The 14,912-nt window shown below is 44.5% G+C and overlaps 1 protein-coding gene across 1 annotated transcript in view; it reads left to right on the top strand.

Annotated features, from left to right (window-relative positions):
* The window catches only part of CPED1 (cadherin like and PC-esterase domain containing 1), a 200,018-nt gene that overhangs the window by 182,286 nt on the left and 2,820 nt on the right, over positions 1-14,912 (top strand). Inside the window, 4 exon segments of the mRNA XM_029910837.1 lie at positions 3,743-3,963; positions 4,225-4,326; positions 4,538-4,625; positions 7,609-7,755. Of these exon segments, the coding sequence (XP_029766697.1) occupies positions 3,743-3,963; positions 4,225-4,326; positions 4,538-4,625; positions 7,609-7,755 (558 nt within the window).

The following is a 14,912-nucleotide window of genomic DNA, read 5'->3' as shown; positions in this document are numbered from 1 at the left end:
TGGGGCAGGGCAGAGTGGGGGCAGGAAGAGGCGGGGTGGGGCTTAGGGAAAGGCATGGAGTGGGGGCAGGGCCAGGGGCGAAGCGGGGGCAGGAAGAAGTGGAGCGGGGTGGGGGTTTGGAGGAAGGGTTGGAGTGGGGTTTGGGCCTGGGGCGGGGTGCGTGTGTGTAACCCCTTCGCCCCGCCCCCCGGTAAAGAGGAAGTCTGCATCTATGCATACCAATAACATCAGTTGAATATGAATGGGGTTTCTTGCACATGAACATAATCATGACCCCTTTGCGATCATCTCCGAAAATGCTGACCATATCAACGCTACTTTTCATTAGCTTGTCAGGGCAGACTCGCACGGTGTTCAATGCTGAGCCGTATGTGAGCTCCTGAATTAGGAAAAGAAGACATGCCGCAACTGATCTGAGGAGCAAGGTCAGGGAAGAAAAAAGTATGAAAACAACATGATACAGCTGTGGAGCCTCCTCAAGTAGCTTTTTGTTTGTCTAGTAGGTGGAGGTGTGGGGAGCTCTGGGAAATACTTTCTGAGAATTTAAGCCCTGATTAAGTTGATTTACTGAATGCTGGTTAATTGAAACTCCTGGTTAACTGAGGCTCATGAATGTTTCCCAGGGCCTTATTCCACTCTTCACTGGCCTCCTGGTCCCCCAAGCCTTCAGTGAAAAGAATGCCAACTTACGAAAGAGCGGCTGCTTTGAAGGTTGAGCTCTGAGGGTCCCATGCTCAGAACACAGTGAAGACGGACCAGCTTTGCAGCATGGGGATTTAAAAAGATTGTGCTAGATCGAGCCCGGACCTTTAAAACCTGTGGTGCATGTTGGCCTTCGTTTTCAGTGTGTTCTAAGCTCGGGGGGGCCTCCAGACTGCTAGCATCATATACAGAAGGGAGCCAGCAGACTTTAAAGTCTCTGCCCCAGGGTTGCCATGGAAGATTTCACATTCTGCTTAAGCAAATGCTCTGATATTTTGCAAAACCCCTGTTTCCAAAAGATTTCAGTTCCACTGTGAAATGATTAGCTGGAATGAGAACAGCAAAACAAGGACACTGGACTTCAGAAAGGCAGATTTCAACCGACTCAGAGAAATAGTAGGCAAGGTTCCATGGAAAGACCAGTTAGGAAGAAAAGTAATTGAAGGGGGCTGGCAGTTCTTAAAAAGATGTAACACTAGAGGTTCAACATCAAGCTATTCCAACACAGAGAAAGATAAGAAGAGTCACAGGAGGCCAATGTGGCTCCACAAATTTTTTTTTAGCAATCTAAAAACCAAAAGGAATACATACAGGAAATAGAAGGAGGGACATGTCACCAAGGAAGTATACATGGGAATAGCGTGACCATGTAGGGACAAAATCAGGAAAGCCAGGGCAAAGAGTGAGTTACAGCTGGCAAGAAATGCTAGAGACAACAGGAAGGCGTTCTTCAAATACATCAGACAAAAAAGAAAGATCAAGGATAGTGTGGGGTCTGCTGCTCAGTGGAGAAGGTGGGCTGGTAATGGAAGATGATAGGAAGGCTCAATGGCTACTTTGCTTCAGTCTTCTCTTAAAAAAAAAAAAAACATGACCGGATGACTAGCGACGTTACCATAGACAATAAAGGGGAAGGGATGCAGATTGGGATAAGTAAAGATGACGTCAGCGATCTTCTGAACAATTTGAATGAATTCAAATCAGCGGGGCTGGATGCTATTCACCTGAGGATACTGGCTGAATTAGCTGAAGAAATCTCAGAGCCAATGGCAATAATAATTACAAACTCATGGATGCTAGGAGGGATCCTGGAAGACTGGAGAAGGGTTAATATAGTGCCTAACTTTAAAAGGAGGAGCAGGGAAACTATAGACCAGTCAGCCTGACTTCTATACCTGAGAAGCTACTAGAGCAATGTAAAAAACATTCAGTTTGCTAATACCTGGAGGATGAAGGGGTAATCACTAGCAGCCAGCATGAATTTCCTTCTTTGACAGCGTAACTGATTTGGTGGATTGGGGGAATGTGGTGGACATAATATACCTGGACTTCAGCAAGGCTTTTGACACAGTCCTACATGACATTCTGATATGTACGCTGGAGAAATGCGAGCTCGACAGAACTACCATTAAGTGGATACATAATTCCTTAAACAACCAAACAAAGAGTAACTATTAATGGAATGATGTCGGGTTGGAGGGAGGCCTCAAGTGGGGTTCCACAAGGATCTGTTCTGGCTCCAGTGTTGTTTATATCTTTATTAATTACCGGGATGTATGTATAGAGAGTGTACTGATCAAGTTTGCAGATGACACAAAGCTAGGGGTGTTGCCAGTACTTTGGAGGATAGAGCTAAAATTCAGAAGGTTCTTGCATAAATTGGAGAACTGGGCTATAGACAACAAAATGAAATTCAACAAAGACAAATGTAAGGTGCTACACTTAGGGAAGGAAAACCATATGCACAAATACAGAATGGGGGGAAACTGGCTTGGCAGCAGCACTGCTGAGAAGTATCTGGGAGTTGTGGTGGATCACGACCTCAACATGAGTCAGCAATGTGATGCTGTTGCAAAAACAAATGCAATTGTAAGTTGCATTAACAGAGGCATAGCATACAAGTCATGGGAGATGATAGTACCTCTCTACTTAGCGCTGGTTAGGCCAGCTGGAGTACTGTGTCCAATTTTGGTCACCAATGTATAGGAAGGATGTAGAGAAACTGGAAAGGATCCAGAGGCAAGTGACAAAGATGATCAAAGGGATGGAATGCAAGCACGGTTCTGGCATGCTACAATAAAACTCATTTTCCTTTTCCTTTGTACTCTTTGGCATAACACTCTGCCTTGCATTCTCTCTTATTTGGGAGGGCACCATACAGCCGCAATGGGTTGGTGACCAACTACACTATTGATGTGATGCACTAGGGATAGATGAGATTAAAATAAACACCCATACAAACCCTATAGCCTACATATATAGAAGAGCTCAAGGGATTTGTAGGTTGTTGCTGCAAAATCAGTACAGGGGACCATTAGTCAAGTAAGAAATCCTGGGCCAACCTCTGCTCTTTTACACCACTGTGAATCCAGGGTAATGCAGGATTCTTGAAGTGTCTTCTCTGTCATTGTGGAGCCTCTGCCCATCTTTGAGCAGTGATGCTTCCTGCTTGTTGTGTCACACTCCAGGATACTCAGAGTTTTCAGAAGCTTTTTTGACCTTCATTTTTCCTTCAAAAAAACCCAAACAAATAGCATCTCTTTAAAGCTAATGCAGCTACTTCCTTTCTTTGTTGGGTGTTTCTTTGGTGTAAATTCAACTATGATCAAATTTGAGGATGACACCAAAACTGATATTGTAGGAGAAACAGAGTACAGGGGGGAAATACCTGTAAAATGACCTGGAGATTACAGCAAGAAGCTGCAAGCAACAGAGGGATTTATAAATGTAAAGTTCTACATCCAGGGAGAAGAAACAAGCAGCCAGAATGAAAAATGTAGGGATGTATCCAAGCAGATACAGCTGTCACAGTAAGCCAAACTTACTGTCTCCTTAATACTATTCTAACATTACTTTTTATTTAATCATAATAAATATATTTTGATAAAGAAAATTGTATTGGGAGTAGGAGTCTGGAGTGATGGTATTCCACAGTCTGAAAGAGGTTAAAATGTAATGTGATGCATGTAATGTTCTAGCTAGATTAGTGATTCTTAGATGGCCTAATGTACAGTGTATCCTCTTTTATTTACATTTAAAGGTTCTTTTCATTGGAGACTCAACTAATAGAGGGATAATGTACTATCTGATTGAAAGAGCGAATGAGACCCTTCAGGAATGGCAAAAGGCTCATGATGTTAAATTTTATCATAACATAAATGATGGGAAAACATTTATCAGTTACTCCTACTACCCCCAGTTTTGGATCAATGTAAACCAGAGGCCAACATTTGAAAAAGCGCTAGAACAGCTGTTACAAAGGTACAGTATCACTTCTATTGATGGGTTGTTTGTATTCTTCTTCCATTCACAAATGTGTTTAACAGACCTGTACCATTAAAATCAGTAAAGAATTAAGCACAAGATGTACTGGCCATATTGTGTGGTTAAAAAATAGTCAAATGACATCACACGTCCGATCAGGATGCCAAATACAGTTCATTGAAATGTAATGTGATGCTGTTAAAATGTTTACCATCTGTTTTAAGGCTACATGTGGTGTGCTTTCTTTCTTGGTTTCAGATCACATCCTCTTGAGAACACAGACCAGACTGTATTAGTTGTGGGTGGTGTTCAGTGGCTTAATTCCAATCACCTGCAAATTATTCAAAAGGTGCTGAAGAGGTAAAGTTTAGTGCTATATGTTTCTATTATCCCATGTAAAACATTGATATGATAAATTACAACCACCAAACTTAACCAGTAGTTTCAGATACAAACATTTCATTTTTTCATCATTGTGCATTTAAATCTGATGTTAAAAGAAATAATTTTGTAATGTCTCTTCATAGATCTGTAAATAAAATGCATGTGCTTTATTTCACTTGTTAAACAGGGAAAATCTATCAAATATCCTGGTAGTTATCAAATCCATAGGAATGGGATTTCATCTACCAGTGGATGGGATACATTCTTTATCGCAGGTGGGTCAGATTTTGACTGCATTCCCATGAAATGCTTACTGCCTAACTCAGGGGTCGGCAACCTTTCAGAAGCAGTGTGCCAAGTCTTCATTTATTCACGGTAATTTAAGGTTTCGCGTGCCAGTAATACATTTTACATTTACAGGGGCCAGCGGTTGGACCCCAGACTGACAGTGGGCTGAGCAGCTCAGCCCATTGCCGGTCTGGAGTTCTGTCCTCCGGCCCCTGCCAGCCGGGGTCCCGGCTGCCGGCCCCGCTCAGCCCGCTGCCAGGCTGGGGTTCCGTCCATCCAGGCCAGCAGCGGGCTGAGCGGGGCCGGCGGCCGGGACCCCAGGCCAGCAGCAGCGTGGCACAGTAAATCAGCTCATGTGCCGCCTTTGGCACGCAAGCCATAGGTTGCCGACCCCTCGTCTAACTGATGATTTTGCTATCTCTTTAAAATACATTGCCACCTATGCTGAACAAGCTTTAAATGAACCAGCGAGAGAGAAACATTTGTATTTGTAATATGGTTTGCTGATATGGACTTGTGCCAATTACCCTTATTTCATGGATTCCACGGCACTCAGAGCTCTGTTCAATGCTTCATACTAAACTGGTTGTTCCAATAACTAGAAGCACCTACATTATTATACATGCCAATTTGCAGAGCTGAGTGGGAGACAGATTGCTCCAGCCACATGGATAGTTGAACCTCCTCAGTCTCCCTTTCTACAGGGAGGTGGTGACTATTGGGACAGGTTAATTGGTACACCATTGGCTACTTTGCACTGCTCTCCATAAATCCAGCTTGACCAAATCAGTGTAGGCTACTTTGCATCACCAGAACATTGCAAGGCAGCTGGAATGTCCTAGTGAACCTGGCCCTTTAGTTGTATGTTAATAGTGTCAGATGGTTATTCTAAATAAGGTCAAAAGCACCCACATTAGCAGACGGACACATTTTTTACTATGTTGGTTATAAACTACCATAGATAATAGTGTGTGGATGATAATTCTCACTTCTGTAAAAGGCACAAGTAATGATAGCTCCTCCCTCAAGGATCTTACAGTCTAACAGAAACAGATAAGACAATAAGAGGTGGTAACTTTAAACCATTCTTTTGTCATAATCATGATTATCATGTCTTCCCAGTTCTGTAACATTTGAGGGGTGGAGGGAGGAGATGAAGGGCTCTGAAGGAGAGAACAAGATCTGGGTTGGGTCAATCACAAAAATTCATTTCAGGTGCAGTTTTGAGGGATGGACCTTCTTCCCTAACCAGTGTAGTCCTGGAGGCAGGGCAGAGGAGTGGAAGCTGGAAGACCTAAGTGCTATTCCCAGTTCTGCCAATGGCTTGCTGCATGACTGTAGGTCTGCCAGATAAACACACACACTCACTCTCTCTCTCTCTCTCTCTGTGTTTCCCCATCTGTAAAGTAGGGGTGTTATTGTTCACCCTTCTTTGTAAAGTGCTTTGACAGCAACAGCTGAAAAGCAATAGATTATCCCTAAATATGGCTCTTTATAGTCAGAACACCTTGATTTTTTCCCCCAGTTCTGCTACTGACTCAGTGTGACCTAGGCAAGCCACCTCTCTCTGCTCCAGTGTACTCATCTGTAAAATGAATGTAATTGTCATGACTTCCATTTGGACCCAAGCAGGGGGTTATTCCATTTTAGGGGGGAAATGAGTGGACACAGGAATAAGAGCAACAAAACTGTCCCAGTCTACCTTTATTTGGCTCCTCCCTTTATTTACCCCCTGTCATGCCTTTGAATAGAAATGAGGACTGGGTGGGAAAACCAACATAATTCAGGCCTAAAATAGGTAAGGGGAAGAAGAATGGACCAGTGGTTGGGGCACTGGCCTGGGAATATGGAAGATCCAGTTTCAATTCCCTGCTCTGACACAGACATCATGTGTGACCTTGGCAAGACACTTAGCCTCTCTGTGCCTCAGTTCCATATCTGTACAGTACAAGAAGGGTCTAAGAGGAGACAGGCACCACCAGGATAAAACCACCAATTAAAACATCATGAAAAATGATGCCCCTAAATCAATCACAGAATATATACAAGATAGGTAAGATAAGACCCTGAAAAAAAGCCTTCTCAGGGACAACTTTGTGGTTTGGTTTTATTTATTAGTCAGCAAATCCACAGAACTCTGGAAAACAATCTGATTTAACTGCAGTCCATTGTTACTGCTTCTGTCCAAACATTCCTCTTATTTTCAATATCTGAGTCTCAAGCCAATTCACTAGCATTGTTTGGGTGTGTTGGACAAGAGGATTACCCTGCCTCAGCTCACAAGCCTCTCTGTCTGAGATTGCTGTACAACGTAAAATGCAGTCACTTGACAACTTACAGCTAACGTTTTCTATTCATGGCCTCCCTGCCGTGTCTTAACAAATGCTAGGCTGCTCCTCAGTGTCGCTGATTTGAGAGGACTCATGGAACTGCAGAATGTGACAACTCCTGTCAAAGACAATGGTCTCAAATACCTGTGATTTTTAAGCCAAACATGTCTTTTACTGGACAATAACTAGTTTATAATAGGACCTTTAATGATTTTCACTTTAGTGTTACGAGACTTAATTTCTTTCGTAGGAGGGCTTCCACATATAATTATGCAAGTGCCAATTACTATTGTATTAATTAATTTTAAAGCTTAATTCTTTTTAAAATCAGCCTGACTTCTTCATTGTACATGATATACTCTTTTGTATAAAGAAGAGCTAATTCAATAATTTCCTTTTAGTCTTTGTATGCACCAATACATGTGTTGAGAAATTGCTTCAAAATCTAACAAAGCCTTGGAGCAATAGCTATTTTCACTAATGCAATTGCTATAATTCGTGTAGAAAATACTATAATTATTTTATTCAATATTGGCCCAATTCTGCAGTTTTGCCATTACTTTAGGGTCAGATTCTGCTACCATTGAAATCAGTCAGTGTACTACTGAGTAACGTTGATATTTTTTGCTTTGGAATACAGACTGAAGTGCAAAGTTTATGGAATGAAAATTTGGTTATTCTGGATACTGCAAAAAGATATGGCTATGAGGTGGTTGATACTTTCATCATCACAATGGGACGTTACAAAGAATTTCTGCAAGGGAAGTGTGGATGTCATTTCCACGAGGTAATCATTTATTGTTTATATTGGTCTCATTTAAGTATTTAAAAGGGGTTCTAACTGTCAGATGCTATAGTGAAAAAATGTACAGCACAGTGTATAGTAGTGGATCAAAGGTAGACCTAAATGAAGCTTGAAAAGGTTTCTAATGCATGTGAAGATATATGCAGCTCACCATGGAGGGGAACAGAAGGTGTGTAATGGCTAACGTTCAGATCCCCAACGTATTTAGGTACCTAACTCCCACTGGGTTAGACACCTATATACCTTTAAGAATCTAGGTCCAAATATGAAAGAGAAATACCTTAAAAATGGAGTCCTATCCATGTAAACCCAGTGGAATCACAAAAGTGCTGTTCCGAAAATATACTTCTAACTAATGGAAAGAGGTTTCTCTGTGCAGGGCTTTGTTTCCAGGCTCTTGAGCTTCTCTACCCTGCACTGTATTATCTTGTTTCTTCTGGATCTGTTCAGTCTACCTACTGTCACCGTGCTCATCGACCTACCAGTTGTTTGTCTCAAGTCTTCCTTAGCTGGTTTATTAACTTCACTCATTCTGAATCTGCCACTGCATGTTCTCATGTGAGGGCGTGGGAGCTATGAGTATGTTGTTTGATTAGAACTTTCCTGGAGCAGGGTGTGTACAGGGAGAGGGGTTGCACTGGCAGAGGGTTGTGAGGAGGTACCATAACTGCTCCTGTCTGTGGATAGTCTTACTTTTGGCCCTAGTTTTCTCTTCTGGTTGTATACCTGAAGGAATTCTCTTTCCATTTTACACTTACTGGGCTAAATTCAGCTTTGTGATGGCACAGGAACAAGGTCTTGACAATGGAAAGCCCACCAGATGGGTTGCTGCAGTTGTGCAAAGGGTTTGTAGCTTCCCCTCCAGCAGAGAACTCAAGCGCTTCCAGTCAGCCCAAAGAGTGAATGATGCAGGCTGGGGAGGGGGCATGGCCAGGGTAGCTCATGTTCTTAGCAGCTGCCCCTGGCTGAAAACTGAACTGGCTTCCCTGGAAAACCCTGGGGAGGTCCGTAGCATACCACACCCTGCCCTGCTTAGTGAATCCCCCAGGCTGACACAGAGAAGTGTAATTAACTCATACCTTCTGGTGTCACCTGTACTGAATCTGGATGCAAGTGAATTAGCATCATTTCAGGCTATCACTTCAGCTAACAGTATGTCACCCCCTTTGAACCTTTTTGGTGTTGGGTTTGTGTTAGGACATGTTCAAACTGTGCTGCATTTCATTGCCCCAAGGGACTGTTAGAAGCTGGTGCAATGTGGAGCAGCCAGAGGAGCTCCAAGTTCCACCAAGGGTCAAACCGGCAGGCCCCAGAATTGGGAGGGGTGCAGGAGAATTGCATAAAGCCACCTGCATTCCAGTACACCTGAAGGCTTATTAACTTCAGGATGCTATACTGATCCCTGTTTGAATTAATGCACTAAGGCTCAATATTAAATAATTATTGAACCTATGTATCCTGCATGAGCATCTATGGAGCACCAAATAAACAGCTAAACTCTTGGCCTAACATTAACTGTGCATGTTGTAAAATGAGATGAGCGGCAGTTGAGGACAGTTTCTTCTTCAATTGTTTAGAGTCCTGGTTAGGAACTTCAAGGGAATCTTCTCAAGAAATTTCAGAGACAGCAGCCCATGACTTAAATCAAAAAAGAACAAGCAAGCACACTATTGAAACTAGGCACAAAATCAACCTGGAGGCTGCCAAACCAGTATCCAGAGAAAGTAGGGAATTTGAAAAACAAGATATTAAAAGTTGTTCTGGTTTCCTTTCCGATATATTTTGAGTGTCTGTTGTGTCTTTTCACAGTTAGCCCTGTTAGAGGAGGGGTCAGTTTTGTATTTGCATTTTTAGTGCCATAAATATATGAAACAGAGAAGTGCTCCCTTGATTTCAAGCATTGCTCTGAGTGAAACCAGAAGACGTTCTTCTCTGATGATCATATAAAGGTGCACCCTCTGCCTCACAATTGACTGTGATAATTCCGAATATGAGACTTGATTTAAGGAAGTTCCCTTGTGTCATCAGGAGAAGTACCATAGAATTCCATTAAGATCTCACCAAAGTTTCTGTGAAGCTAATTTGTTGGTATGAGAGGCCTGTGCCAGGATTCCAGAGTTGAATTATTAATCTGCTGGGAGTCTGAACATTCCATCAAGGCATTTAGCTCTAAAGGAGTTTCAGTGAATGTCTATGTGCTACTTCAAAGCATTTCACCATCCTACTCCTAGGAATTTAAGAAACACAATGAGCAGTACAGGGAGCTTTGGGTCATCAACTCATTTCCCTTCAAGTGCTAGACTCTGACTCCAAATCAAAATTATTTCTGCTGTGAAAATCAGGACTACGAACTCAAAGACAATCAGTAACACTTGGCCTCAATTCACTGCTTTATTTCACTAAAATCTCACAAGGGGAATAAAACTTTCCATTTTAAAATTGTGAACTTTCATAAATCAAGAGTCAACTTTGTGTGGACTGTTTATATTGCACAATTAAAACGGAGGTCAAAGATGCAATAAGTCCACAATAATATAAGTAAACAAAGACTGGGCAGAAGTTGGTATAAAAAGTCAAATATGTAGGAAAATAGGATGCACCAAAAAATGTGATTTTTTTTTCTGTAAACCAAGAGTCAAATTAATTTACAAGGCTTCACGGGTATCTAGGAAAACCATTTCAAAATGCTGAGGATATTCAGGGATTTTAAGTCAGAAAGAAACCAGCAGCTGAAAGAAACCCCTGCAGTTTCATTACTGACGGTAATGGTGCTATAGCCTGGCCTGATGCAACATTTAGACACAGGAATCTACAAGCTATTTCATTTGGAGAAAATCCTAGATAAGTTTTGGAGCTCAACTGCCACCCCACCTCCAGACAAGATTTCTGGAATTTGTCTACCGTCAATACAAGCAGCTCCAAATTTCAGGGACTGAATAAATGCAACTTGCCTTTGGTAAAAGTGACACCTGTTTTAATGTGATCCTCACTCTGGGGTCAAACCCTCTCTCCAGATACGGGTATGTGCATAGGGCTCCCACTTCAGTGGATGGGAGCTGCACGCTTATAAAGACTGGACATGGCCTTGAGTGCTGGGTGAAAGTGCTGATTTCTGCTGTGTGGAAACACTGGGAAAGCTCTGATTCCTTCTCCCCCCCCCAAGTTCCACAAAAAGTGAATCCAAAAATAAGGTTTCCTTCATTGTACACTCACTTCATGCGGCAAAAAAGTCTGTGGCTAATGAAACCTAAGAATAGCTGAAAATCAAACAGAAATCCAGGGTCACAATAGTTGAAGACAAAGATTAAAGAGCCTCCATATGGTGTAGGGTTGCCAGTTTGGGTTGGATGTATTCCTGGAGGTTTCATCACATGACACAGTCTTTAATTCAAGATTCATCTTTAATTCCTGGAGACTCCAGGGCAATCCTGGAGGGTTGGCAATCCTAGTGTGGTGCTATCCTGCCACCCCTGCTTTCTACCTAATGATTCTGACCATTTCCTGGTGGCTAATGGAGTCTATTTAATCCTCTCAGCTGCAGCATCATAAAAATACTGTCACCTTTTAACCACGAGCTCTTGTTTTTCTGCTCAGGCTTCACTGAGGCAGATGCTATCTCTGAAACACAACAGCCTATAGGACTTTTAATGTGCTTCTGAAGGAGACAGATGCTGGGATCAACTTGGCCTTTGATTCTTTTCTGGGGTCATTGGAATTCATGCTAGCAAATTCTGATACCTGGTCTGGGCCTTTTGTTTCATGGAATTCCATGAGTGTTGCAGCCAACTAAGGGTGAGGAGTCCCTATCTTAAGAATTCACTCTCTTCCCTTATGGCTCAATCATGGCAGGGGAAGTGCATAACTGCATTGCCCTAGGAGCAGCCCGGGAATCAGACAGTGACTCTGGGTCACAATCTGCCTTCCGGTTCCACCTCTTGCTCCAGGACTGATGTATTCGGCATCAGTCCTATACCCAGTGCAGCACGTATCCTCTGGTGAGCCAGTGCAGCAGTGCTCACAAGCATGGTCTTGTGTGTGTTGGAGCCAAGAATCTACCCATTCCCCCATCCCTTGCTTCCCATGTGATTGGGGGAAGGACACAGAAATCCCACAGAGACTTTTTCTCCTTCCCACCCATCCCCCACCCCATATATATAATTAAGGCTGCGAGTCTGTCATGGAGGTCACAGATTCAGTGACTTTCCATGACCTCTGTGACTTCTGCAGTGGCTGGTGCTGGCTCAGGGGCTGCCCGAGCTGGGCAGCCCCTGGGCCAGCAGAAGCAGTTTGATTGTGAGGGAGGGGGCTCAGAGCTAGGGGCAGCGGGTTGGAGGGATGCTTACCTCAGGGTGAGGGGCTCCCACTAGCATGGCCCTACAGCTCCTAGGCAGCGGAGGGGCTGGGGGGGCCTCCGCGCCGTATGCTGCCTGCACCTGCAGGCCCAACCCCCGCAGCTCCCATTGGCTGCGGTTCCCTGCCAATGGGAGCTGCAGCAGCCGGCGCTTGTGCCCCTCCGCCGCCTCAGAGCTGCAGGGAGGCGGAGCGGGTAGGGAGCCCCTGCCAGCCCAGCCAACCATCCCCCCCAGCACCAGCGGGGGTCCCGGGCCACCTCCCTCAGCATCCGCAGTTCCCCCGGACCGCCCCCAACCCCAAGCTACAGGTATTTTTAATAAAAGTCATGGACAGGTCAAGGGCCGTAAATTTTTGTTTACTAAAAATACCCGTAACTAAAACGTAGCCTTATATATAAAATATACACATCACCATGCAGATGTGCAGCAGCACAGGCCACAGTCTGGCCCTTAAGGAGCTAGAACTCAGATGTGGTGTTCTTCAAGGCCCACTACAGTTCCTTTCCGTTTCCGTAGTTTTTTGCAGCATGGACCCTGTATTGTAGTCTTATTAGCTTTTGTAGCATAGAATGGGGAATATCTGGGTGAAATGCTTCCAGTCTGCTTTGTGCAGTATTGGGTAGACGATGTCAGTGGTTGTTGTTGGTTTTTTTAAGTAGTTCTGGGTGAGCTCCCATACAAATTAGCATTACGGATTAAATTCAGCCATGCCCAGGGACTCCAATGAACTGTGTAGCTGCAGGAGGTATAAGTCAAGGTGGAATTTGGCTGTGTTTTTATTTTAAAAATCCTATTATTGACGCTAAGAGGCCTTTGTGACTGGAACAGGAGAGGTATACCCAGGAGGAGGTTAATATGGGGTCCACTAGCCACCAAGAAATAGTCTAGGTCACTGAGTAACATCCACAGAGACCCTCTGAATGGTTTTATACCTCATTAGTTTTAACAGCCTTGGCCTCAGTTCATTTTTGCATCATGGCAATGGGTTGGGGAGGGGGAGTATCCTGGAGTTCATAAGCAGTTTGCGCTGTGAAAATGGCATTTTGCCTCAGAGGACCAACACAACAACATTGTGTAGAACTCCAGAACTTTTCAGGCTTTATGAAACCAACTGAGAGATTAAATGCACTGCTTGCTACTTTCATTTTTTCACTTAAAGTGACTCCTAAACCCCTAGTAGAATGCTTCCCCACACCCGCACTCCGCGACATCTGAACTCAGCTACAGCTGTGTGGGAGGCTGGGAGTGAAAGGCTGGCCATTTTATGAATTTTGAACAAGAGAAATGGATTGTATTCAACAGGGCCGGCTCCAGATTTTCTGCCGCCCCAAGCGGAAAAAAAAAAAAGGCCAGGTCCTTCACTCCCTCTCTTCCTCTTCGGTGGCACTTCGGCGGCAGCTCAAAGAGGAACAGAGGGACCTGCCACCAAATTCCCGGACATGCCGCCCTAATACCGGACGACTGCCGCCCCTTTGTATTGCCGCCCCAAGCACCTGCTTCCTTAGCTGGTGCCTGGAGCTAGCCCTGGTATTCAGCCACTCTCATTTAATCTTTAGTCCCTGTTTACACTTGCTGGGTAAACCAAGGACCTGATCCTGTGAGGTGTAGTGCACCTGGAATTCCTGTTAACTTCATTGATCCTTCTGAGAGGCCCCAGAGCACAACAATGGCCTGGAAGCCCATAGCACCGTGGCTACAGGCCCTGCTGTGACTGGGGAGGGAGCTGGGAACTACTGTAGAAGAAGAATCTCTCCCTGTGACTAGTTTGATCTCCAGGTGTGAGGGCTCAGAATCTTGCATCTCCTGTCCTTGCCAGTCTACAGCCATGGCTAGTTCCAGGGGCCCAAGGCAACATATGCAAACTGATCTTTAACTAGTTTGTTCCGCTCAACATGCTTAGGAAGGGAGCAGATGGGCCAGAGGACACAAAATGACCCTACACCTTCATGTCAGCAAGGGCTGATGTAGATTTATTCTATAACTTAATGGTAGTGGAATAGTGTATACTAAATAGAAACTGGCAGCCTTTGGATTTGGGTATTTTAATCAGTGGCTAGCTGTAAGATGAATACTAAATTGCATTCCTTGGAGATTACTCTCATCAGGAATGTAGCTTGGGTGATTGGTTCAAGGTAGCATCATTTCAGAATAGTTACTTGATCTAAGGCACTAATTTAGAAAAATGAACCTCTGCAGGAATAGCATGAAAACAAATTGCTTCTCTTGGCTTAACTGTATCAAATAGGCCTTAAAATATATTAGTGTCTGTAGAGGAGCAGACTCACCCCTGCAGCACCACCTGCTGGTGACTTCAGGGAATTAGCTCTTCCAGCATCCTGGAGCACCCCCTGCAGGCTGGTGGTCCACCTGTCCTCTGGCCCCCCGTGTCCCTCCTGGACCCCAGTGCCCTTTTATCTGGGTGCTGCCCCCTGGCAGTACACCCCTCAGTACTAGGGTCTCCCCTCCCCAGGGAACCCCCACCCACTAACCCTACCTCACCTCAGAATAAGGCTACTGCCAGTCACCAACTAGCCCCCGCTTCCTGGGGCAGACTGCAGTATAGGCCACTCATCACAGGCAAGGTTGAGTTTGGACCTGCAGCCTTGGCCTACCCTTGGGCTGCCCGCTGCAACCCCCAGTACCCCTTGGCCTCCTACTAGGCCACAGCATGGGGCTTTCCAGGCTGGAGCTCCCCAGTCTGTCCCCAGCCCTGCTCCACTCAGGTTCTCTAGCTCGCTGCAGCCAAGCCAAGCCAAGCCAAGCCAAGCCAAGCCAAGCCAAGCCAAG

Source organism: Terrapene carolina, unplaced genomic scaffold (genome assembly GCF_002925995.2).
Source record: "Terrapene carolina triunguis isolate 2854851 unplaced genomic scaffold, T_m_triunguis-2.0 Scaffold68, whole genome shotgun sequence".
In the NCBI taxonomy this organism is placed as follows: domain Eukaryota; kingdom Metazoa; phylum Chordata; order Testudines; family Emydidae; genus Terrapene; species Terrapene triunguis.
Note: the sequence above shows the minus strand (reverse complement) of the source record. Positions and strands in the feature narration are given on the sequence as shown.